The sequence below is a fragment of the Balaenoptera ricei genome, chromosome 7, assembly GCF_028023285.1.
Source record: "Balaenoptera ricei isolate mBalRic1 chromosome 7, mBalRic1.hap2, whole genome shotgun sequence".
Taxonomy (NCBI): domain Eukaryota; kingdom Metazoa; phylum Chordata; class Mammalia; order Artiodactyla; family Balaenopteridae; genus Balaenoptera; species Balaenoptera ricei.
Genome location: NC_082645.1, coordinates 3,663,299 through 3,682,204, shown reverse-complemented (window position 1 = coordinate 3,682,204; position 18,906 = coordinate 3,663,299). Strand labels below are relative to the sequence as shown.

The following is an 18,906-nucleotide window of genomic DNA, read 5'->3' as shown; positions in this document are numbered from 1 at the left end:
CAACCATAATCCAGTAGCATCGAAGTGTTGCTCTGCCGATCAGATGGATTACTGGAGTTCACATATTTTAGACTCATTAGATACAGACATCTGCTCATTTTTTCCTGCTTAAGAAAGACTGCATTCGTTTTGTCTTTTTATTTATCTTTTCTGAAATTTATACTTGTCTATTTAAAAGTCAAAATAGCACCCTTGAAAATTATACAACCTGCTTTAATTTTCTCTAAAACTAACTCTTTAGAGCACAAAAGGCAGACACACTTGGCAGACCTGGGTAGGGAAACGGACTGTGTGACTTTGGACAAGTCACTGAACTTGTCTAAGGCTCAGTGTTATTACATTTACAATAGGGAATAATACAGAGCACCTGGAAAGTAGTATTGCTCAACAGGTAATCACCAGACCAGAAGCACCGGCAGCATCTGGGAACTAGTTAGAAATGCAAAATTTCAGGCCCCACTCCAGACCCAAGGAACCAGAAAGTTTGGGCTTGGGGCCTGGCAATGTGTGTCTTAACAAGCTTCCATGGGATTCGGACGCACATTCAATTTTGAGAACCACAACTCAACAACAAAAAAAACAAACAACCCAATCAAAAAGTGGGCAGAAGACCTCAACAGACATTTCTCCAAAGAAGACATACAGATGGCCAACAGGCACATGAAAAGAAGATCAACGTTGCTAATTATTAGAGAAATGCAAATCAGAAAGACAGTGAGGTACCACCTCACACCAGTCAGAACGGCCATCATTAAAAAATCTACAAATGACAAATGGGATCCAGCAATCCCACTCCTGGGCATATATCTGGACAAAACTATAATTCAAAGAGATACATGCACCCCTATGTTCATAGCAGCACTATTCACAATAGCCAAGACATGGAAGCAACCTAAATGTCCACTGATATACGAATGGATAAAGAAGATGTGGAGTATATACACACAGTGGGATACTACTCAGCCATAAAAAAGATGAAATAATGCCATTTGCAGCAACATGGATGGACCTAGCGATTATCATACTAAGTGAAGTAAGTCAGAAAGAGAAAGACAAATACCATGTGATATCACTTATATGTGGAATCTAAAATATGGCACAAATTAACTTATCTACAAAACAGAAACAGACCCACAGACCTGTGGTTGCCAAGGGGGAGGGTGAGGGTGAGGGATGGATTGGGACTTTGGGATTAGCAGATGTAAACTATTATATATAGAATGGCTAAACAGCAAGGTCCTACTGTAAAGCACAGGGAACTATATTCAATATCCTGTGATAAACTATAACGAAAAAAATATAAAAAAGAATATATATATATATGTATATCTGAATCACTGCTGTGCAGCAGAAATGAACACAACATTGTAAATCAACTATACTTCAATAACATAAATCTAAAAAAATTAATTTTGAGAACCATTGCTGTAGAGATTAGCATGAGCTATACAGAGGACTTGCGTGCCACATTTTAGAAGTTCAAGGAATAGCAACTATTTTCTTTCTGTTATTACCCCCATTATATGGAAGAAACTGAAGCACAGAGCCAGGTGGTGACAACGCTGGAAAGAGCACCTGGGCCTTCTTGCTCAGCCGAGCGGCCGGCGTGGCCCCCTTCTCCACTCTGCACTCTCTCTTTGCAGGATGTGGTAGACAGATAGACCTCAGTTATAAGTGCACAAAGTGTAAGTGGAGAGCACAGCTCTTCCAGACATAATCTAGTAATACTAACCCATCTCCCTGCTGGGGCCAGGTGATAAGAAACAGTCTTTCTCCTGATAAGAACTATTTTAGCAATTCTGAAATCACAAATTGTGATCCGCTTAGAATGACAGTTTTAGAGGTGGAAGTGGTTTACAGATCATCCATTTCAATTTCCACACTGTGCTTTTCAGAGGTCAGTGGAACTCCTCCCAGGCTGCGTGTTAGAATCTCTTGGGGGACTTAAAAAATTCTAATGGGAACACGCAACCCAAAAGATTCTGATTTAACTGGTCTAGAATTTAGTTGGTTAAAAGTTCCTTAAGTAGAGCTGCCAGATAAAACATAGGAAACCGTGTAAACTTGGACGCCTAGGTAAATACTCAAACATTATTTCATTATTTAGCTGAAATTCAAATTTAACTGGGTATCCTGTATTTTTGTTTGTTAAATATGGCAACCCAATCGGAGGATTGTAAGGTCTGGCTAGGGTTGAGAAACCCTTGTAGGGTTTCCTCTGAAATACTACAGCTGCCACTATAGTGACTTGGGGGAGCAGGGCACCATCTATGCCCATCAAACCTGTTTATTTTTTTGTTAACACTTTCACATTACAAACGTTTTGTAAATTTTTACATTTACATTACAAAAATTTACATGTATTGTCTGTCTTAAGCATTGGGTCTCTGTAATAGTTTGCTTGCAAAAAAAGTTTTTGTTATGACTAAAAAAGATTTGTAATCCTCTCATCTAATTCAATATCTTTTTTCTGGGTAAGACCCAGAGACTCTCATAGCTAATTAATTGCGAAACCAAACTTCTCCATCAGAGGCTACTGCTAGGACCCTTTTCCTTTTTTCTGAGCTATAAGTCAGGAATAAGAGGTGGTATGATCCTATATCTAAAAGTGCTGGATGAACATTTGGCAAGTCCCTAAAGTTTTGCCAGACACTGTACTCAGCCCAGGTATTAAGGTGTGATTTCAGTTCTCAAGGAGCCGAAACACAAATAGTGTAGCTGTCTCCAGAAAAAAATGCCACCGATTTCTATGGCTTGTTCCCTCCATAATTTGACTATTCAAAGCACCCTTCTTTGGTCTGCAAAGTGAGAACAGTGAGGCTGAAGGACAGCACTGGGTTTCCCAGAGGCAAATGGAATCTAACCTAAATTTCCACTTTGAAAGTTAAAGGAGTGAAGAATATATGATGACAAATGACATAGGGATGAATCCCTGCCCTCATGGAGCTTCCATTCCAGTGATAGACAAGATAACTTCTAAGTTCTCTTCTAACACAAAAGCTCTAGGTTATTAGATATGGGGAGAAAAAGCAGAAAGAGAGAGAGAGAGGCGAGTTTTCTGTTTGTTGTTTTTCAGCGAAGGCTGCAGGACAGATTCAAGTTGAAAGGCAGATTCTGGGAAGAGTAACAGCAAATCCAAGCCTGTTCATCACCTGTGTTCTGTGCTGGTCCTCTGCTCACCTCTCAGACTCACTGGCACACACAGATCACAACCACTCCCAGCTGGCACCACCTTTATGTTATAAATTTCTCTTGTAAAGCCACATGACCTCTGTTCTGCTAACTGCCTATGGGGAAGACTGGTGGTCACTGCCTTCTTCTGACCCTTTTTTCTCTCCCCAATTCCCTCACTAGCTCCAAGCAGAAACTCTCTTCTCCTTTATGCCAACTCAAACTTGATTCTTCAAGACTGACCCCAAAAGTCCCTCCAGGGAGATAGCCTCACTCACTTCATGCCTTTTGCTGGGAACCCTGTAGGCTTTCAATCTCAGAGTCATAGACCATTCATACACCCAGCCCATCAATAAACATTCAGTAAGCCCTTGCCATGTGCCAGAGCTTCAGTGGAAAAGGTCACAATTCCTGCTGTTAAGGAACAAGCAGGGGAGGCAGATGGGGATAAGAGCAATTTGATGGTCACGGTGAGATGACGGGATTATGGAATCGCAGGAGAGGGACAGAAGCCTAGATCTAGAGTTCTGACTTTGAGATGATCCACTCCGTTTGAGATGGGGAAAATAAGTCTTCATCTGACATGGGAAAATAAGACCCTGTGATAGTCCATGATGTAAGGTCACTGAGTAGGACTTGTGAGATCGACAAGCAGGCATGGGCACGGGTCGGGTGTCTATACCATACTTTTGGAAACTTTGGGAACTTATTTCTATGCTGCTGCTATTTTTTTTTTTTTTTGGCCTCGCCTTTTGGCTTGTAGGAGCTTAGTTCCCCGACCAGGGATCGAACCCAGGCCCTGGCAGTGAAAGCGCCGAGTCCTAACCACTGGACCACCAGGGACTACCCTATGCTGCTGGTATTGTTAGTGGCTTTTAAAATTTCTAACTTCTTCTCTCTACAACTAGACTTGTAAGCTCTGTGTGGGCAGGACCATGCCTCATGCTTCCTCTCTATTGCCCCCAGCACTTAGTGATGATTCATGGTGAGTCCCCAGTGAGTACTAACTGAGTCTACCCATAAGCATGGCCAAAGGAGAGGTTTCACTCTGCCCAAATGGCCTAGGAGCCTCCTCTTGCACACTTAACTTTCCTTCCTTGCACATCTTCAGGCCTGTAATATGAGTCCTCCAAACATCGGTCAGTAACAGGACAGCACACTCTATGAATCGCCCAGAAGGTCCTTAGAAACAAAGGATATTCCTTCACCTGGACATGGGTCGTATGATCCTTTTTTCATTAATTAGGTCCGATGGTGAAGTGACTGACACAGCAAACTCCAGAATGTGGGGATGAAAGGGTCAGGTTGGCCAGGTGAATCACTGTAATGGAAGAAACTGGGACCTTTCCATTTTCCCTCAGTTACCAAATTGTCTCCTTCACAGCTGGTCATAAAGGAAACTGACTGATCTTCTCTTTGCTAAAGTATCTCTTTAATATAAAACGGACATGGAACAACTGGATAGTCAAATTTTTTTAAAAAGTTGGATCTGTATGTGAGGACAAAAATACACACTGTCTGGGTACTAGGAAAAAAAAATGTGAGTTTCTTTTAAATTAATAAATTTGGAGTGAGCAAAGGCTTGTCACAGAAGACTGATGAGCTTGACCCTATGAAAATAAAATCTTCTATACTGCAAAGAACAGCCTAAGTGATGTTCCAAGCAAATGAAAAACTGGGAATGACATGGACAGTTTGTGTCACAAATGAAGGAATAATCTCCCTAAATTTTACGAAGCTCTTAGAAATGGTGTTGAAAAAGACTAACAGCCCAGTAAAAAACTGGGCAAAGGTCACTCCCGGATGATTCACAGATTCAGAAATACAATGACATTTAAGTAGATTTAAGCAGAAGTTCTCAGCCTTACTCTTCATAAGAGAAATCAAATCCAAACCACACTGGAAATACATTTCTTCTATGTAAGATTGGCAGAGCACAATGGTTTGACCTTGAATTTGTTGGTGAGGCTTTGGGGGGGACCAGGCATGTCGATCACTGCAGGTGGATGTGAAAACGGCCCAACTCCTCTGACGATGCGTTTACTATGACTCAAAAGTCTAATTCTGGGAACCTATTCCATAGAGGACTAGTTCCATTAATTATGTAACTAGTACAGAGCTGTGAAAAAGAAGGAGGAAGACTTTTATGTACTGACATGGAGCGATCTCCAGGATATGTTGCGAATTGGAGGAAAACAGAACAAAACAAGATGTAGCACAGTGTGTACAGTTTGCTTTACTTTGTATACAAAGTAGTTATTTGCATTTGCTTGGTTTGCACAAAGAAAGACTCGAAGGATGAGCAAGAAACCAGTAAAGACGGCTAACCTATATGAGGCGTGCGGCACAGAGGTAGGGGAGAGGCTTCCGGGATCAAAACAATAAAATCAAGTTTTGAAAAATGAGACCTGAGGAAAACTCTGAGAAGCTTTCCAAGTAGCAGAGACTGCTGGATCCTGAAAGCTGAAGCTTGATGTCCGAGTCACTATAGGCTTTGTTTACAGCAATAGAACATCAGGCCTGGTGGGGGGCGGGGGGGCGATCTGGAAGACATCCAGCTCGGGATTGGCTGAATGAGGGCAAGACAGATGCTTGCTCAAGATCACTCAGTAAGTTACGGTCCAAGAAGGCACATGCATGCTCCAGGATGCATATCTGAGTCCTTGGGCACGTCTCAAAGATTTCGTGGGCACTGTGGTGCAGTGAACGATGCCAGCATAGCTTTAGGTCTTCCCTAAAAATACCGATCCTGCCACCTCTCCTTCTACAGAATCCTCATCAAATTCAGGAGGATACCTGGAGGTTTCTGGGGGCGGGAACATTCCAGGATGAAAAGGGCCAATGTGATATATTATAATTATAGCACAGGGTGGGCCAAACAAACCAAGACAAAAGGGAAGTTTTTAAAAAAGCGAAAAGATGAGGGTGGAAGAAAACACTGTTCATGATGCCTCTGGGGGTTCATAAACAAATAAGTAAGCTGACTGGCCTGGAGGCTGGGAGCCAACCACTAACCTTCTCTGCCTGCCCAAGACTGAAAGCCAGCTTGGCCAATACCATGGAAACGATGCTGTCTCCTTTTCTAAGTAAATTCCTTAAAGAGTGTGCTGATTTATTCATTTATAATACAATTCCTGGTCTGAGTAAAAATGGAACTTTCCCCCACCTGATCCATCCTCACCATGTTTCTTGGGCCCCATGTAACTGAACCTGGAAACGATGACGCTGAGTGACAGCTTGGGGTATTGCTACTTATTGTGAAAATAAATAACAAGGAAGGAGGAGGCTACTGGGCTTGTTTCAGGGAAGGCTGAATCAGTTCTTTCTTACTTAGACTGAATTTTAACAACAGATAAAGAGAATATGACGTTTCCCTTAATGAAACTGTATAACCCTGGCTAAGTTATGAGGTGGGTTTACCCCTCTGAGGCTGCAGCTTCACATTATTTTGGCCCACAGTTTGCAAGGTCCCTGTGCTCCCCTCCCCTCCTCTGAATACCTCAACCTTAAATTCCAGGATTCGTTCTTTCCCTCAGCATATTTAACATAATTCCACTCATGCTTATTCAGCGTTCTACAGGTTGGAGGCCTTGTGACATCAATAATCAAATCTGAACTATTTCACGAGAAGAAGGCAAGGTGGGCCCTGGATGGCAGATGGAACGAAGGCTCAGAAAAGCTAACATCATTGGTCCAGGGTCACAAAGTCTATTCACTAGAACCCAGATGTCCTAACTCCCAATTATGGGCATGTCCAACACATCCGGCCAAATAGCCCATGACTTGGTTTCTAGGTTCTAAGAAGTTCATAGAGGAGAACCAGTAGTGTGATTTGCTGAATGAGGCTTGACATTTTCCTGGCAAAATTCCTGGTTGCTGGTTAGGAAGGAACCCTGCTCTTTTCCCTGAGCTCATCTGTTTGGTTGTACAGTATGGATGTATTTGTAGGTTTCTGGCTGGTGAAGGAGGGGTGGTTGGGATGGGAGAATATTAGAAATGGTCTCTGTCTTTTTTCTTCAAGTCTGAGAACAAAATATGCTAAATAATTAGACTCCATGTCTCCTTTCTCCCCACACCTCAAAGATTTGCACATCCCATTCTCTTTTTGCAAACTTTAATAATTACCTCTAGAAAGATTTCCCCTGAATACTGAGCTCTTTCCTTTCCCCACTGACCCTATTTCTTCAACACAGCTCCTTCTACTGACTTAGCCTTTCTATTCCTGAGATTTATGTTACTCTTCCTAGTCTTAACCATTCTGTGGAAGGGTCCTGGCAAGGGGCCCTTTCCAAATGTCACAACGTGCTTTTTAGGCAAGTATGAAACGCTGAGGTCCCCCAGGGACCCCAAACACCTGTTGACGGTGCTTTTTCTTCTGTTAACATCTAACTGCAATTTACCTGCTTCACTAGAGCTGCGTGAGGATTAACTGTCCTCGGGGAACTTTCAAGTCTGTAAAGGATTCCCGCCTCCCCGGGCACATGTTCTCTAAGAGAGACAGAAATGAAATACTAATGAGAGGCTTAATGGGTGGCAGCCTCAAACCATCTGTGGTCTGTGTCAGTACTTCAGACGGTCGCCGTGTCCCTGACACTCAGACAGAGGCACTGGACCAGACGCCACAGGCCATGGTGAGAGGCCCAGACAGGAGCACGGACGTCCCTTCCAAAGCCTCTTGGAGGACGTGCATCTTAACCCCCAGTCAGGTAGCTGGGCCAGGCCTGGTGCACCTGCTGGGCGGGCAGGGGGATTTGGCTGCTGTCATAGTTTGGCACAAATATTTGACAGCTTGCCCCTCCCAACAAACATTTCCGATACGCAGAGGTGAATCTTGTCCCGGCTGCTTCCCAGCCCTGCTGTCATCTTGTGCAGGATAAGGCTTTGTTAGTAGGGCTGCCCTGTGCGTTATAGGAGGTTTAGCAGTGTCCATGGGCTCTACGCACCAGACGGCAGCCCTCCCTACCTCCTGTGAATTGTGACAGCCTGTAATGTCTCCGGACGTCACCGCGTGTCCCGTGGGGGGCACAGTCACCCCGTTTGAGAGCCACGGGGCTAGATGACCTAGAGTGCACACTGGAGGTATCCCTTGGATCATGGGTAAGCGCTACACAACAGTCATTCTCAGACGCACTTCTGGGGCTGCAGGGCGGCAGGGGCCTTGGAGGTCTAGCAGGTCCTTCTGCGTCCCCTGCATGAGACTGAGGAGATGCACACGTTTTCACAAATGAAATGGCGTCCAATTCATTGCTTATTTATTTAGATCCACTGCCCAGCTTTCTTTCAGTCTTGGCAGCCAAAGATGGCTATTTTGCACAGCATTCTGTATTATTTGCTCTCCCTACCTAGTCCACAACAAGCAAGGATTTGTTTTGTGCTTTGAAATTCTACTTTGCAAGCTCCTGTTTAAATGTTTGGGGCTGTAACGTGTTGGAACTTGAGGCGGGTAGCACTGGGGGAGCTGTGGTAATGGTGGGGGGGGAGGGGAGAATGTCCATCACAGAGTGACAAACTCTGGGGGGCATCTCTTCCCTCCCAAATCTCATTAGGGTCCCCAGACTTAGTCTGCATCTCCTCTGTATCCTGCGGTCCAATTTAATTGAGCGACGGCCTCACCACGGCACACGGCTCTTTTGACCGGAGGGTAAACTCATTCTGTCCATCGTGACATTTGCTTTCTTAAGGGCCTCACAATATGCAGCTTTAATAATTAAATGCAGGTCACATCGCAGCCTCCCTTTTCAAGCCTGTCTGAGGACACAGTGGGTTCTTTCTGATGGTTAGCTTCTGACCACGTGGTTTTTAGAAGCTAGTGGGGTTTTCTGTTTTGTTTTGTTATTGTGCATGACACTTTTCCCCACTAAAAGACCCCAAACTTCAGCAGAGTGCAAACCCAATCGGAATAGCTGAAAGGGCTGTGGCTTTTCTGATGGTGAATAAATGGTGACAGAGAGAAATTTGAGAACCTGGCCCCAGTAAGGGTCTCGGAGCGCGCCGCTTGTCACGGTCAGTACTTTCCATTTGTCACCCAGGAAAGTTTAACGCTAGGAGACGAATCCCTTGTGTTTTCTTGCATGTGTCTATTCCCCTCGAGTTGGGATGGGCTTGTCAATAGAAAGCCAATCTTTAAAATGATCTAAATAAGAGAGAAGATCCAGGAAGGACTAAAAGATAACTCTTACCGGTAATGTCCATTTCAAACTAAAGATTTCTCCAGGGGAACTCAGAGTGATTATAACGAGTTTGGATTTAGTTTAACCCAATGCTGATTTTGCATATTACGACAATTTGTCATCTTTAAGTCATGTGCCAGATGAATGCTTTAAAATAGATGCAACTTTGCGTGAATTCTCTACAATATAGCAAAATCTGATTGCTCTATTAATAGCCAAAGTCCTTGGCCTCGGCAAGACAGAGTGGCAGCTTTTTTAAAATTCATCATCTCTGCATAATTAGTTGTGAATCTCAAAATATTCAAGCTGAGGAATTAACCAGGAACTGGAGCCGTTATCCTTCAGTGTCCCTTTTCATAGTGGTCCACAGTCATCATGTCCTTGTGTTTTTCTAATTACTGCAAAACCAATTGTTTTTAACTCAGCTGCCCTGGCTCTTTGTAATTTGTTGAATGTAATCACCTTGAAATGAAGAAAACGTACTTCTTGTTCAGGAAACTGGGGCTTTTTTAGAGGAGCGTCATCAGCTGGCTGTGGGACCGTGGTTCTGAAGCTTTGCTCGTTGGACCTGATCAGTGCATTTGAGGGTGAGGGGTCAGAGGAGGGAGGGAGCACTCTTGAAAGTAAGTTCGAGAGCGTGGTGATCTGTAGACCCTAGGGGGGAGTCAGTTTATGAAAACTAAAAACAAATGAAGCTCCGGTTCCTCACTCCGAGGGTCCAACAGCATGGCCTTAGGCAGTAGAACACAAGTGCTTATGTACCTGAGCAGCCCCTCTCTCAGATGATGTTTCGAGTCTGTAGGTCTGAGTAGAAGCATCGAGGGAGCAGGGCTATGTCACTAACCTGCCCTCAAACCCCAGTGTCCAGCACTGGCCTGGACGCAGAGTACTAAGAGCTGAATAAACCAGATGAACTAGAGTAGAGGTCGACTCTCTTCTTTGCTTTTATTCTTTCTGTCAATCTTGTTTATCTTCTAACCACTCCAACTTAGAGATTTTCAAAGAACAAATATTGGAAGAGCAAAGGTTCTCAACCATTGCCTCCTTCAGGTCTCAAGGATGTGATGCGTTTTCATCAATAAGAGTGACTCTCTGTGACAGTAACTCCCAAGTTGGGGCAGAGACTATGAAAATCAAGCCAGGGGACCGGGACCATTTAAAAGAAACAAAACAAAACAGAGGAGTCTGATATGCCTCCAGCAGCCCCCATGAAGAATCATCACTGAAGAGGAAGCTGAATTACGTCTGTATCCTGGAGAAAAATTGGAAAAATGGATTCACCAATTTCTCTAGCATAGCCATACAGAGAAGGAGAAATGTCCTTATAGAATTTCTCTCTGTAGGTGGCTGCTCTGGGTCTTTCTTTCTCTGGACGAGGAAAGGCCCAAATGGATGATGTATGTTGCATGAGGTTAACCAAAGCCTTAACCAGTCCTGTGTTGCATTTTTTTCCAACACTTATGATGTTGTTTACCATTTATTCAACACCTATGATGTGCCAGGCCCTGTGCTAAGTGCTGAACACGAATGAGAAGCAATCTTGACACTAATGAGAGAGATGAACATGCAAAGAATAACTATAATCTCAAGTGGCAAGTGGTAGAAATAAATATGGAGTATTGCAGGAGAACAGACAAGGAAGAGTAACATGGCTGATGGAAGAGCACTGGGAAGACTTCCTGGAGGAGGCAAAGCCTGAACTCAATCGTAAAGACTAAGCAGGAGTTACATAAAGGTTAGAGAAGGGTGTTGGCATGAAAGCCATTCCCGGAAGCGAGACCATGAGAGCAAAGGCACGAAGCCCCCAACGCATCGTGTGTTCAGGACAGAACGAGCATTTTGATGATGCCTAAAGTTTTCTGACAGGAAATGGAGAAAGATGAAGTCAGAGAGATAAGGCCACGGTGGCCTTTGTGAACCCTGCAAGAGGAGAAGATTGGATTTTGTCTGTGAGTAACGGGGGGGGGGGGGGGAGAGAGTCCTTGAAGGGTTTTAAGCAAGGGAAGAACGTGACGGGATTTTATACTTTGCTGGCAGCGTGAATGATGCGTTTGAGGGGGATGGGACTGGCAGGGGGCTGATGGGGGAGGGGCACAGGGAAGCGGCGGATCATGCAGACCAGATGAAGGAGCTGCTGGGGCAGCAGGAGAAGGGCGAGAGAAGGGGCAGGTGTGAGAAGCACCTCAGAAGGAAGCCAGCGGGACCTTGGGACTGCCAGGAGGTGGAGGCAAGAGAAGGAAGAGTCCAGGAGAGCTTCTAGCTTCCTAGTCTGTACTAAAAGAATGGCAAGACCATCAGCTACGACAGAGAGCCGGGGAGGCAGACGTTTCCGCAGGGAAAAAGAGAGGCTCTAGCTTGGATTTTGGCCCCTTGAGGTGCCTGGCAGGGTAGGTGATGGCACTGGGCAGCCAGATGGATGAATCAGAAGCTTGGGGGGGCAGCCTTGGTTAGAAATTGCTCATTCACCTTTTGCCAACCAGGTCCAGGGGCTTCAGTCAGGGGTGAGACTCCCCGCCCGCTCCGTGCAGAGACTGGGGCTTCATCGCTGCATCTCCACTGGGTCTTCCCTATTCTACATTCTGGCCCTGGTTTGCCCTCTCTCTCTCTCCTTTCCCTTCCCACCTCTGTCCCTTGCTCCTGCCTTCTCCCAGGCCCCACCTGCAGGAAGGGGGCAGGAGTGTTTGTTACGCCAAGCCTGGCAATTTGGAGCGGGCAGCTGCATGGAAACAAAGCCACAGACTCACTGCACCCACTCCCTCACCTGCCTCGCCACCTGCCCAGCTGCTAAATCCCGCTCCCACCGCCGCCTCTCCACTAACACCCTGGCCTTGCTAAACACATTTCAAAGTCACACCAAAGAAACCAACTGTGAAAGGAAAGACGTGTCTTCACTTGAGTGCATTATGAGCCCTTAGGCAGGGTTTTGGAAGGTAGGATTCTTTTGCATAAGAGGTCGAGGCCACTAAGTGTCCATTTCCTAGAAGCCTCGGAGGACAGATTGCCACTGGCAGGTGCCCTCCCCTACCTGAGGGAAATTTCAGGGAACCAGGGAGAGAGGGTGTGTTTCAGAAAGGCCAACTATCTTGGAGAACATCCACTAAGGCTTTAAGATCTACTGGCACATTCCATCCTGCAGGTTGGGGACCTCTATTACAAAACCTTTTTACTTAAAGAGGGAATGGGGGGGCTTCCCTGGTGGCACAGTGGTTGAGAATCTGCCTGCCAATGCAGGGGACACGGGTTCGAGCCCTGGTCTGGGAAGATCCCACATGCCGCGGAGCAACTGGGCCCGTGAGCCACAACTACTGAGCCTGCGCGTCTGGAGCCTGTGCTCCGCAACAAGAGAGGCCGCGATAGTGAGAGGCCCGCACACCGCGATGAAGAGTGGCCCCCGCTCGCCGCAACTAGAGAAAGCCCTCGCACAGAAACGAAGACCCAACACAGCCATAAATAAATAAATAAATAAATAATAAATAAATAGAAAAAAAAAAATAGAGGGAATGGGCTTGGCAGGTGAGGGGCTAGGGGGCAATCTCACTTCGCCGGCACAGGTGATGAAAGCAAGGCAAAATCGTGACTCCAAAGGGGAGAAAGTCTCCACTGCACACCCAAGGCATGTACTCCTTTTAGCGTTTTTCTCTTAATTGTTGCTGTTTTCTTTTCCTATCAACTTTGCCAACATCCAAAAAGTTACTGGTGCTGCATCGACCCTAAACGTCCCTTCCCAGGCTTGTTGGAAGCCAGCACACACCCAGAGGCACGCCAGCCGTCTGCACGCATTTTCCCTTCCTGGCAGCACTGACATCAGCCAGGGCTGGGGGGTGGCTGGATCGGTCAGGGTGGGCAGATGACAGAGTTCCGGCAACAAGTCCATGTTTAAAGACCGAGGGCAGATGCCTGGCTGGAGGGAAGGCTCTTCTTGCTGGACGTGCTGCTTCCCGCGTTACTCTGCACCTGATCCCAAGAAGCACCGTGTGCGCAGAGGCGAAAGCAATGGAATGAAAGAGGACTGCTCCTCTCAAACAGGGCTTTGCTCTGGATGGAGGGAAGAGCGAGGACAGAGAGAGAAAATACTGAGGCTGAGACTCACTTCATCTTGCAGGGGGATAGAAAAAAAGGTAAAGGAGCAAGTTCACCGTTCACCCGGATCCACAGCCATCACCTAACGTGTATTCCTTATTGCTCTGCACAACTCGTTTAAACAAGCTAGGTTAAAACTCTGAACCCTGAAGTGATTTCTCTCATACTCAGGTACGTCCTCATTCAGAGTCAGACAACCTGTCTTAATCTGTTTCCTTTTTCAGGATGTTTTCAAACTGCCTTTAGACCATCCCTCCTTCCCCATCCCCACTTCCTTCCCCCACCCCTGGAACCCCACTACCAGTGTGAGAGACAGGTCTCAATATGAAGACTGTGTCCCTCTTTTTAGCAGGTAGCACATGGAATCGTGGAATTCCTCCTTGACGTACTTTTTCCACTTGGCTTCTGAGACGTCACATTCTCCTCCGCCCTGCTCACTGCTGGTTCCTACCCAGTCTCCTTTGCTGATTCTTTCTCTTCTCCATGACCTTTAAAATTGGGAGGGTGAGGTCCTCTCTCTGTCAGCACTCTGTCCTCCTCCTGATCTCAGCTGGACCCAGGGCCTTAGATGCCATCGACACGCTGACACTCCAATTACCTCTCCAGACAAGACCTGACCTGCCCAACTCCAGACTCACACAGCCCACTGCCTACTCACACCTCCGCTTGCTCAATGGGCACCTCGAACTTACCATCAATTACCACTCTGCTTCCTCAAGCCCCGACCTCAGCCTTCTCCATTGCAGTGGGCAGAGCTCTGTCCCTTCTAGGACCCCACCTGGCAACCATCCTTGACCCTGCTTTTTCTTTCACCCCCCCACCTCCAATCTATCAGTGATTCATGTTGTATTTTTAATTAGAACTGGAATGAGACCATTCTCACTCCTTGTGCTGTACAGTGACCCAAATCTGGCTATTAAGATTTAAAGTTGATTGAAATAAAAACAAATTAAAATAGAGAAAAATGGAACTCTTAGGGAAACTATAGCAAAAATTAAATTTAGAAATTCAGTTCCTTACACGAGCCACATTGAAAGAGCTCCTAAGCCACGGGTGGGTGACGGCTACGGTACTGGACAGAGCCGAGACAGAACACTCCTTTCCTAGCCGAGAGTTCTATTGGCTCGTGCTGCCCACTGCTTTCACTGTTCCCACCCTGGTCCCAGCCACTGACACGTCTTGCCTGGATGAATGTCATAGCCTGTTAGTCGACCCTGCTTCTTCAGTCTTCATGACATGGCAGCCAGAGCGGTCCTTTGAAAGCATCTCAGATCATGCCGTTCCTCTGCTCAGAGTCGTCCAAAGGCCCCCATGCATGGCTCTCGGGGGAGGAGCAAAGACCTCAGAAAGGTGAGCAAGGCGTACGAGAGCTCTGGCTCCTTTTCCGTTTACTGGACCTCGTCTCCCAGTCCTCCAACAGCCTCCCTCTACCACAGCCACGCTGGCCGCCCGCTGCTGCTGTCTCAAGGCAACGCGCCTCCCCCAGATATCCTCCAGGGGCTCACTCCCTCTCCTCCACCACATCTCTGCTCAGTCACCAGCTTCTCGGGGAGCCTTGTTCTGACTATTGCTCTACTTAAATTTTAACATCTGCTCCCACCCAACCACCCCTCCAGAGCAGTCCTGCTCTCCCGTCCTACCCTGCTTAACTCATCCTTTCCATATCTCCTTTCAACAAACTATATACATTTGCTAGTTTATTCTACCCATTTGTTTTACTGTCTGGCAGAGATCTTTGTCCATTTACTCACTGCTGGAACGCTAGCCCAGAGGAGGCTTTTAATCAGTATTTGTTCACTAAATGAATGGAGTTTCAGAGCCGGAGGAGCAGTTGAGGGTCAATGAGGTCAGGTTATTCACTGTGGACCCATGTTAAGTTCAGGGGAAGAGCTGGACTAGGACCTGGCCTGGCCTTAGGCGTCTTCGTGCGGAAGGACCCATGATGCTTAACGCCTTCATAGGCGTCTTCATGGGGAAGGACCCATGATGCTTAACGCCTTCATAGGCGTCTTCATGGGGAAGGACCCATGATGCTTAACTCTCCTTCCCCTTATCTGTCACAACCAGAGGGACGCTGACGGACCCCCGAGAGCTAACAAGGACAACAGCCTAACTAAGACACCAGGGGGGTATTCTCCACTTTCCTCTTGGTAAGCCTTTGCAGGGTTCACCCATCTGTCCTGCTTCTCTGGTGACTTGTAAGGTGCAAGCAACCAAGAGGAGACTCAGGTTCATGACTATTCTCACACGCCTATCTTACCCCCACGTATCACAAAGGTCAAGACTCTTGGAAAACTGGAAACACACGTGCTTGCTAGATTACGTTTTTTTCAAAAGCAACACATCAGACTTGTTTTAAAAAGGAAAGTCATAGTTTCATCACATAATTGCCAAATTAGTATTTGAGAAAAGTTGATTAGTACAAAAAGAATGATTCTCCACTGTATCATTAAAATATGTCTGATAATCCAGAGCGGATTAGAAGAAAAGCAGATCCTAGACCACATTTTGTGTTAGGGGATCATCTGTCCTCTTGTTTCTGTAAGGAAATGCCATCTGAATATATATATTTTTAAATGCCTCGGGATGATGGGTTTTCTACTGCCAATTCTCTTTCAAATAAAAATAATGTGAGAAAGTTTGAACCTCGTATAAACAGACCTGCTCATAATGGCATGGGTAACAGGTCCAGAGTTACAGAGCATGCTATGAGCAGAGAGCCTGGAAACACCCCATCCAGGGCTCACTGGATGATTTAACTTGCCGAGGTATGTAATTAAGAACAAAGTTCTCTTTATAGTCATTCCTTCATTATGGAGATAACTCCACTGGAGACTTTTTGGGAGACGCCAGATTGGAAATAAAATCCTTACAGACTGCACTGCAATGTCATTAAGATAATACCAGAAAGCAAATTGATGCATGTAGACAATCTTCCATAAGTACCAGAAAATTAGATCTCGGGAGAGACATGGAACTAAGATGTAAAATCAAAGCGGGGTGGAGACAGAGCCCAGTGAAAGGCGTGATGGACAGCTTCCCGAGAGAGAGGAGCCCCGAATGTCCCGGGGCCCGGCGTGCATTACCTGGGGTGGTGCTCTTCATCACTTTCACTAACTTGCCCCTTCCAGCTCCAAAACCATTATTTCCATAGTCGGGGTCACTGTCACTATCACTGCCACCGCTGGCAGAGTACGCACACATTCTGGGTACCTTGTCCTAAATGAGTAATATGAGACCGTTAAGATTATTGACGCTAGTCAAAATGGGCAGACCATCCTGTGAGGATGGCTGTTGGTGTGGGCACAGAATTCCATTCCCGCTACCCCACCCCCGGTCTGCCTGGTGCGTCAATCTGCCTCACGCGGAGCTGGTGCATTCTGCTCAATTACCAGAGCTGCAGATATGGACCTGCACTGAGGAAGCCATTGACCACACGCTGCCACTGTGTCCCAGTCACAGGACAGTCCCCACAGTTACCCGCTCTGCATTTTGTACGCTGTTTTTACGGGGTCTTATTTTTCTCAAGTGCCAATTAGAGCTGCTGTCCCAGGCCTAATGGCTTATTTATTTAGCTGATCTCACCATTGGCTTTCAAGTATCAGAGGGTATGACAGTAATCAACCTTGGGAACAAAAGAATAAATGTTTGCCCAATACCTAATTTTATTCTAGCCCCTAAAAGGATAGGAGGCTTTAGGAAGGAACCCAATTGCTAGCCTATAGGGTTATACATATCCTCGAATCTACTAACAGTTCACAGGTCAAGGGACTTGGTCTCCCCTCTTGCTCACATGCACACATAGCCTGACCCAAGAGGAAGTCACAGGTGTGGCAATAACACCAAGTTCAGGAATTGTGGAGGTTGCTGATACCATATGGATGGTTCTTCCTGCTCTGCACACAAGTGGAATACTGATATCTAAGACTGCAACTCTTGTGTGTAGAATCAAGAGCATTTGGGGCTCTCTTTTATATGTTTGCAGACTGCCCTGTTAGAGCCGATTATTCCACACCAATCCCAGAGAGTTCAGGCACAGATGTATGGGATGCGTCTCTAAAGTCAAACCTGTTTGGGAGGGTGTCATTTGGCTGCAAATTATAAAAACACATTTTAGGATGTAAGCCCCCCTAGCTGGGGTTATAAATTCAAGCAGTTACTCATTTCCTTTATTCCTTCATTCACTTAATCATTCATCTACCCATTCAGAAGATGCTGCGCTACGCATCTTAGTACCCAGTCTGTGCTAAGTGGTGTTCTAGGTTCTGGGGGTACAGAGCTCTATACAGGAGATACTGGTGGTCCAGCAAGGATGATGTCTGTGAAGGAGGACAAGTTTACAGCAGTGGTCCCAAGGGAGCCCCATGTCTAGAGTTCCAGCAGGACGCTGGGTATGATGAGATGCAGTTTTTCATTCCTCTATTCAACAGACACAAATGGAACCAGGCACTGTGCTTGGAACTGGAAATATAAAGCTCACTCTTACTTTAAACTTTCCTTCCCTGGCGGTCAATGAAGCAGCGTTGTGAGTTCCAAGCCACAGTTGTGACTCTTACAAGTCAGGGCAGGATTTCCAATGGGAAAAGCTAGTGCGGGATGATGAGGAAGGGGACCCCAGAGAGGTGTGTGTGTTGGGGAATGTGAATGTTGGGTGAGGAGTGCCCTGCCATCACACATGGAGGCGACAGCTCCCTCCTGGCCAGCACTGAGTAATTCCCTTTCTCTCTCGCTCTCTTTTTTCTTTTTTTTCCTCCTTGGAATTGCTTGAGCCCTTTGCCACTACCGCCACCTGTTGTTTCTGAACTGTTTCCCCTCCAACTCTGGATGTCTTCGAGGATTTTCTCAAGTGTTTGGTCCCCAAATCAAGCACAGAGGTCTTGAAAGAGTGCTTCTCAAAGCGGGCTCTGTGGGCCGGCAGCCTTGTCATCACCTGGGAATGCATTAGACGTGTTCGGATCTCACCCCATCTGCACCAAACAGGACACTGGCTGTGTGTGGAGAGCAGCAAGATGTGCCGCCCTCCAGGTGATTCTGATGTCTGCTCGTGCAGGGAACTACTGCTTTGGAGAAAATTGAGAAAACCCTAACACTTAAAAATTAAGTCATGATAGAATACACCGGTTTACTCCTTTCAGACCCCTGTTCTGAGCGCTGGACATGGAATTCACAGGGCTGAGTTCTAACGTCAGTGTCCCAGTAACTTGTCCTTGGGCCCTGACCATGGTCCAGCATCTCTGGAGCTGGTGTCCTCTGCTGTACATGGAGGCTGTAGGCCCAGGGGATCGCTTCGCCTACTTGTTCAGGGTACCATTTCCATACCGAGGTGCTAAAGACTGAAAGAAGCCTCCACCATTCTGGCTGTGGGGCATCTCAGATGTGGGCTAATCTGGGTATTTCGTCATCAAGGTTGGGTAGCAGCCCTAGTAGAAATAGTGATAGGGCCTCCTCATGCCGGGATTGGGAGAGCCAAGGCAGCAGAAGCAGG

The 18,906-nt window shown here is 46.3% G+C and overlaps 1 protein-coding gene across 5 annotated transcripts in view; it reads right to left on the bottom strand.

Annotated features, from left to right (window-relative positions):
* NCKAP5 (NCK associated protein 5) overlaps positions 1-18,906 on the bottom strand; it is a 1,059,956-nt gene that overhangs the window by 26,925 nt on the left and 1,014,125 nt on the right. For 2 of the 5 annotated variants that reach the window (XM_059927625.1, XM_059927627.1), the window contains one exon: positions 16,508-16,640. The exons of the other annotated variants lie outside the window; for them this stretch is intronic. In XM_059927625.1, coding sequence (XP_059783608.1) covers positions 16,508-16,640 — 133 coding nt within the window. The remainder of the gene's footprint in view (positions 1-16,507; positions 16,641-18,906) is intronic. 5 annotated transcript variants of the gene reach the window in all.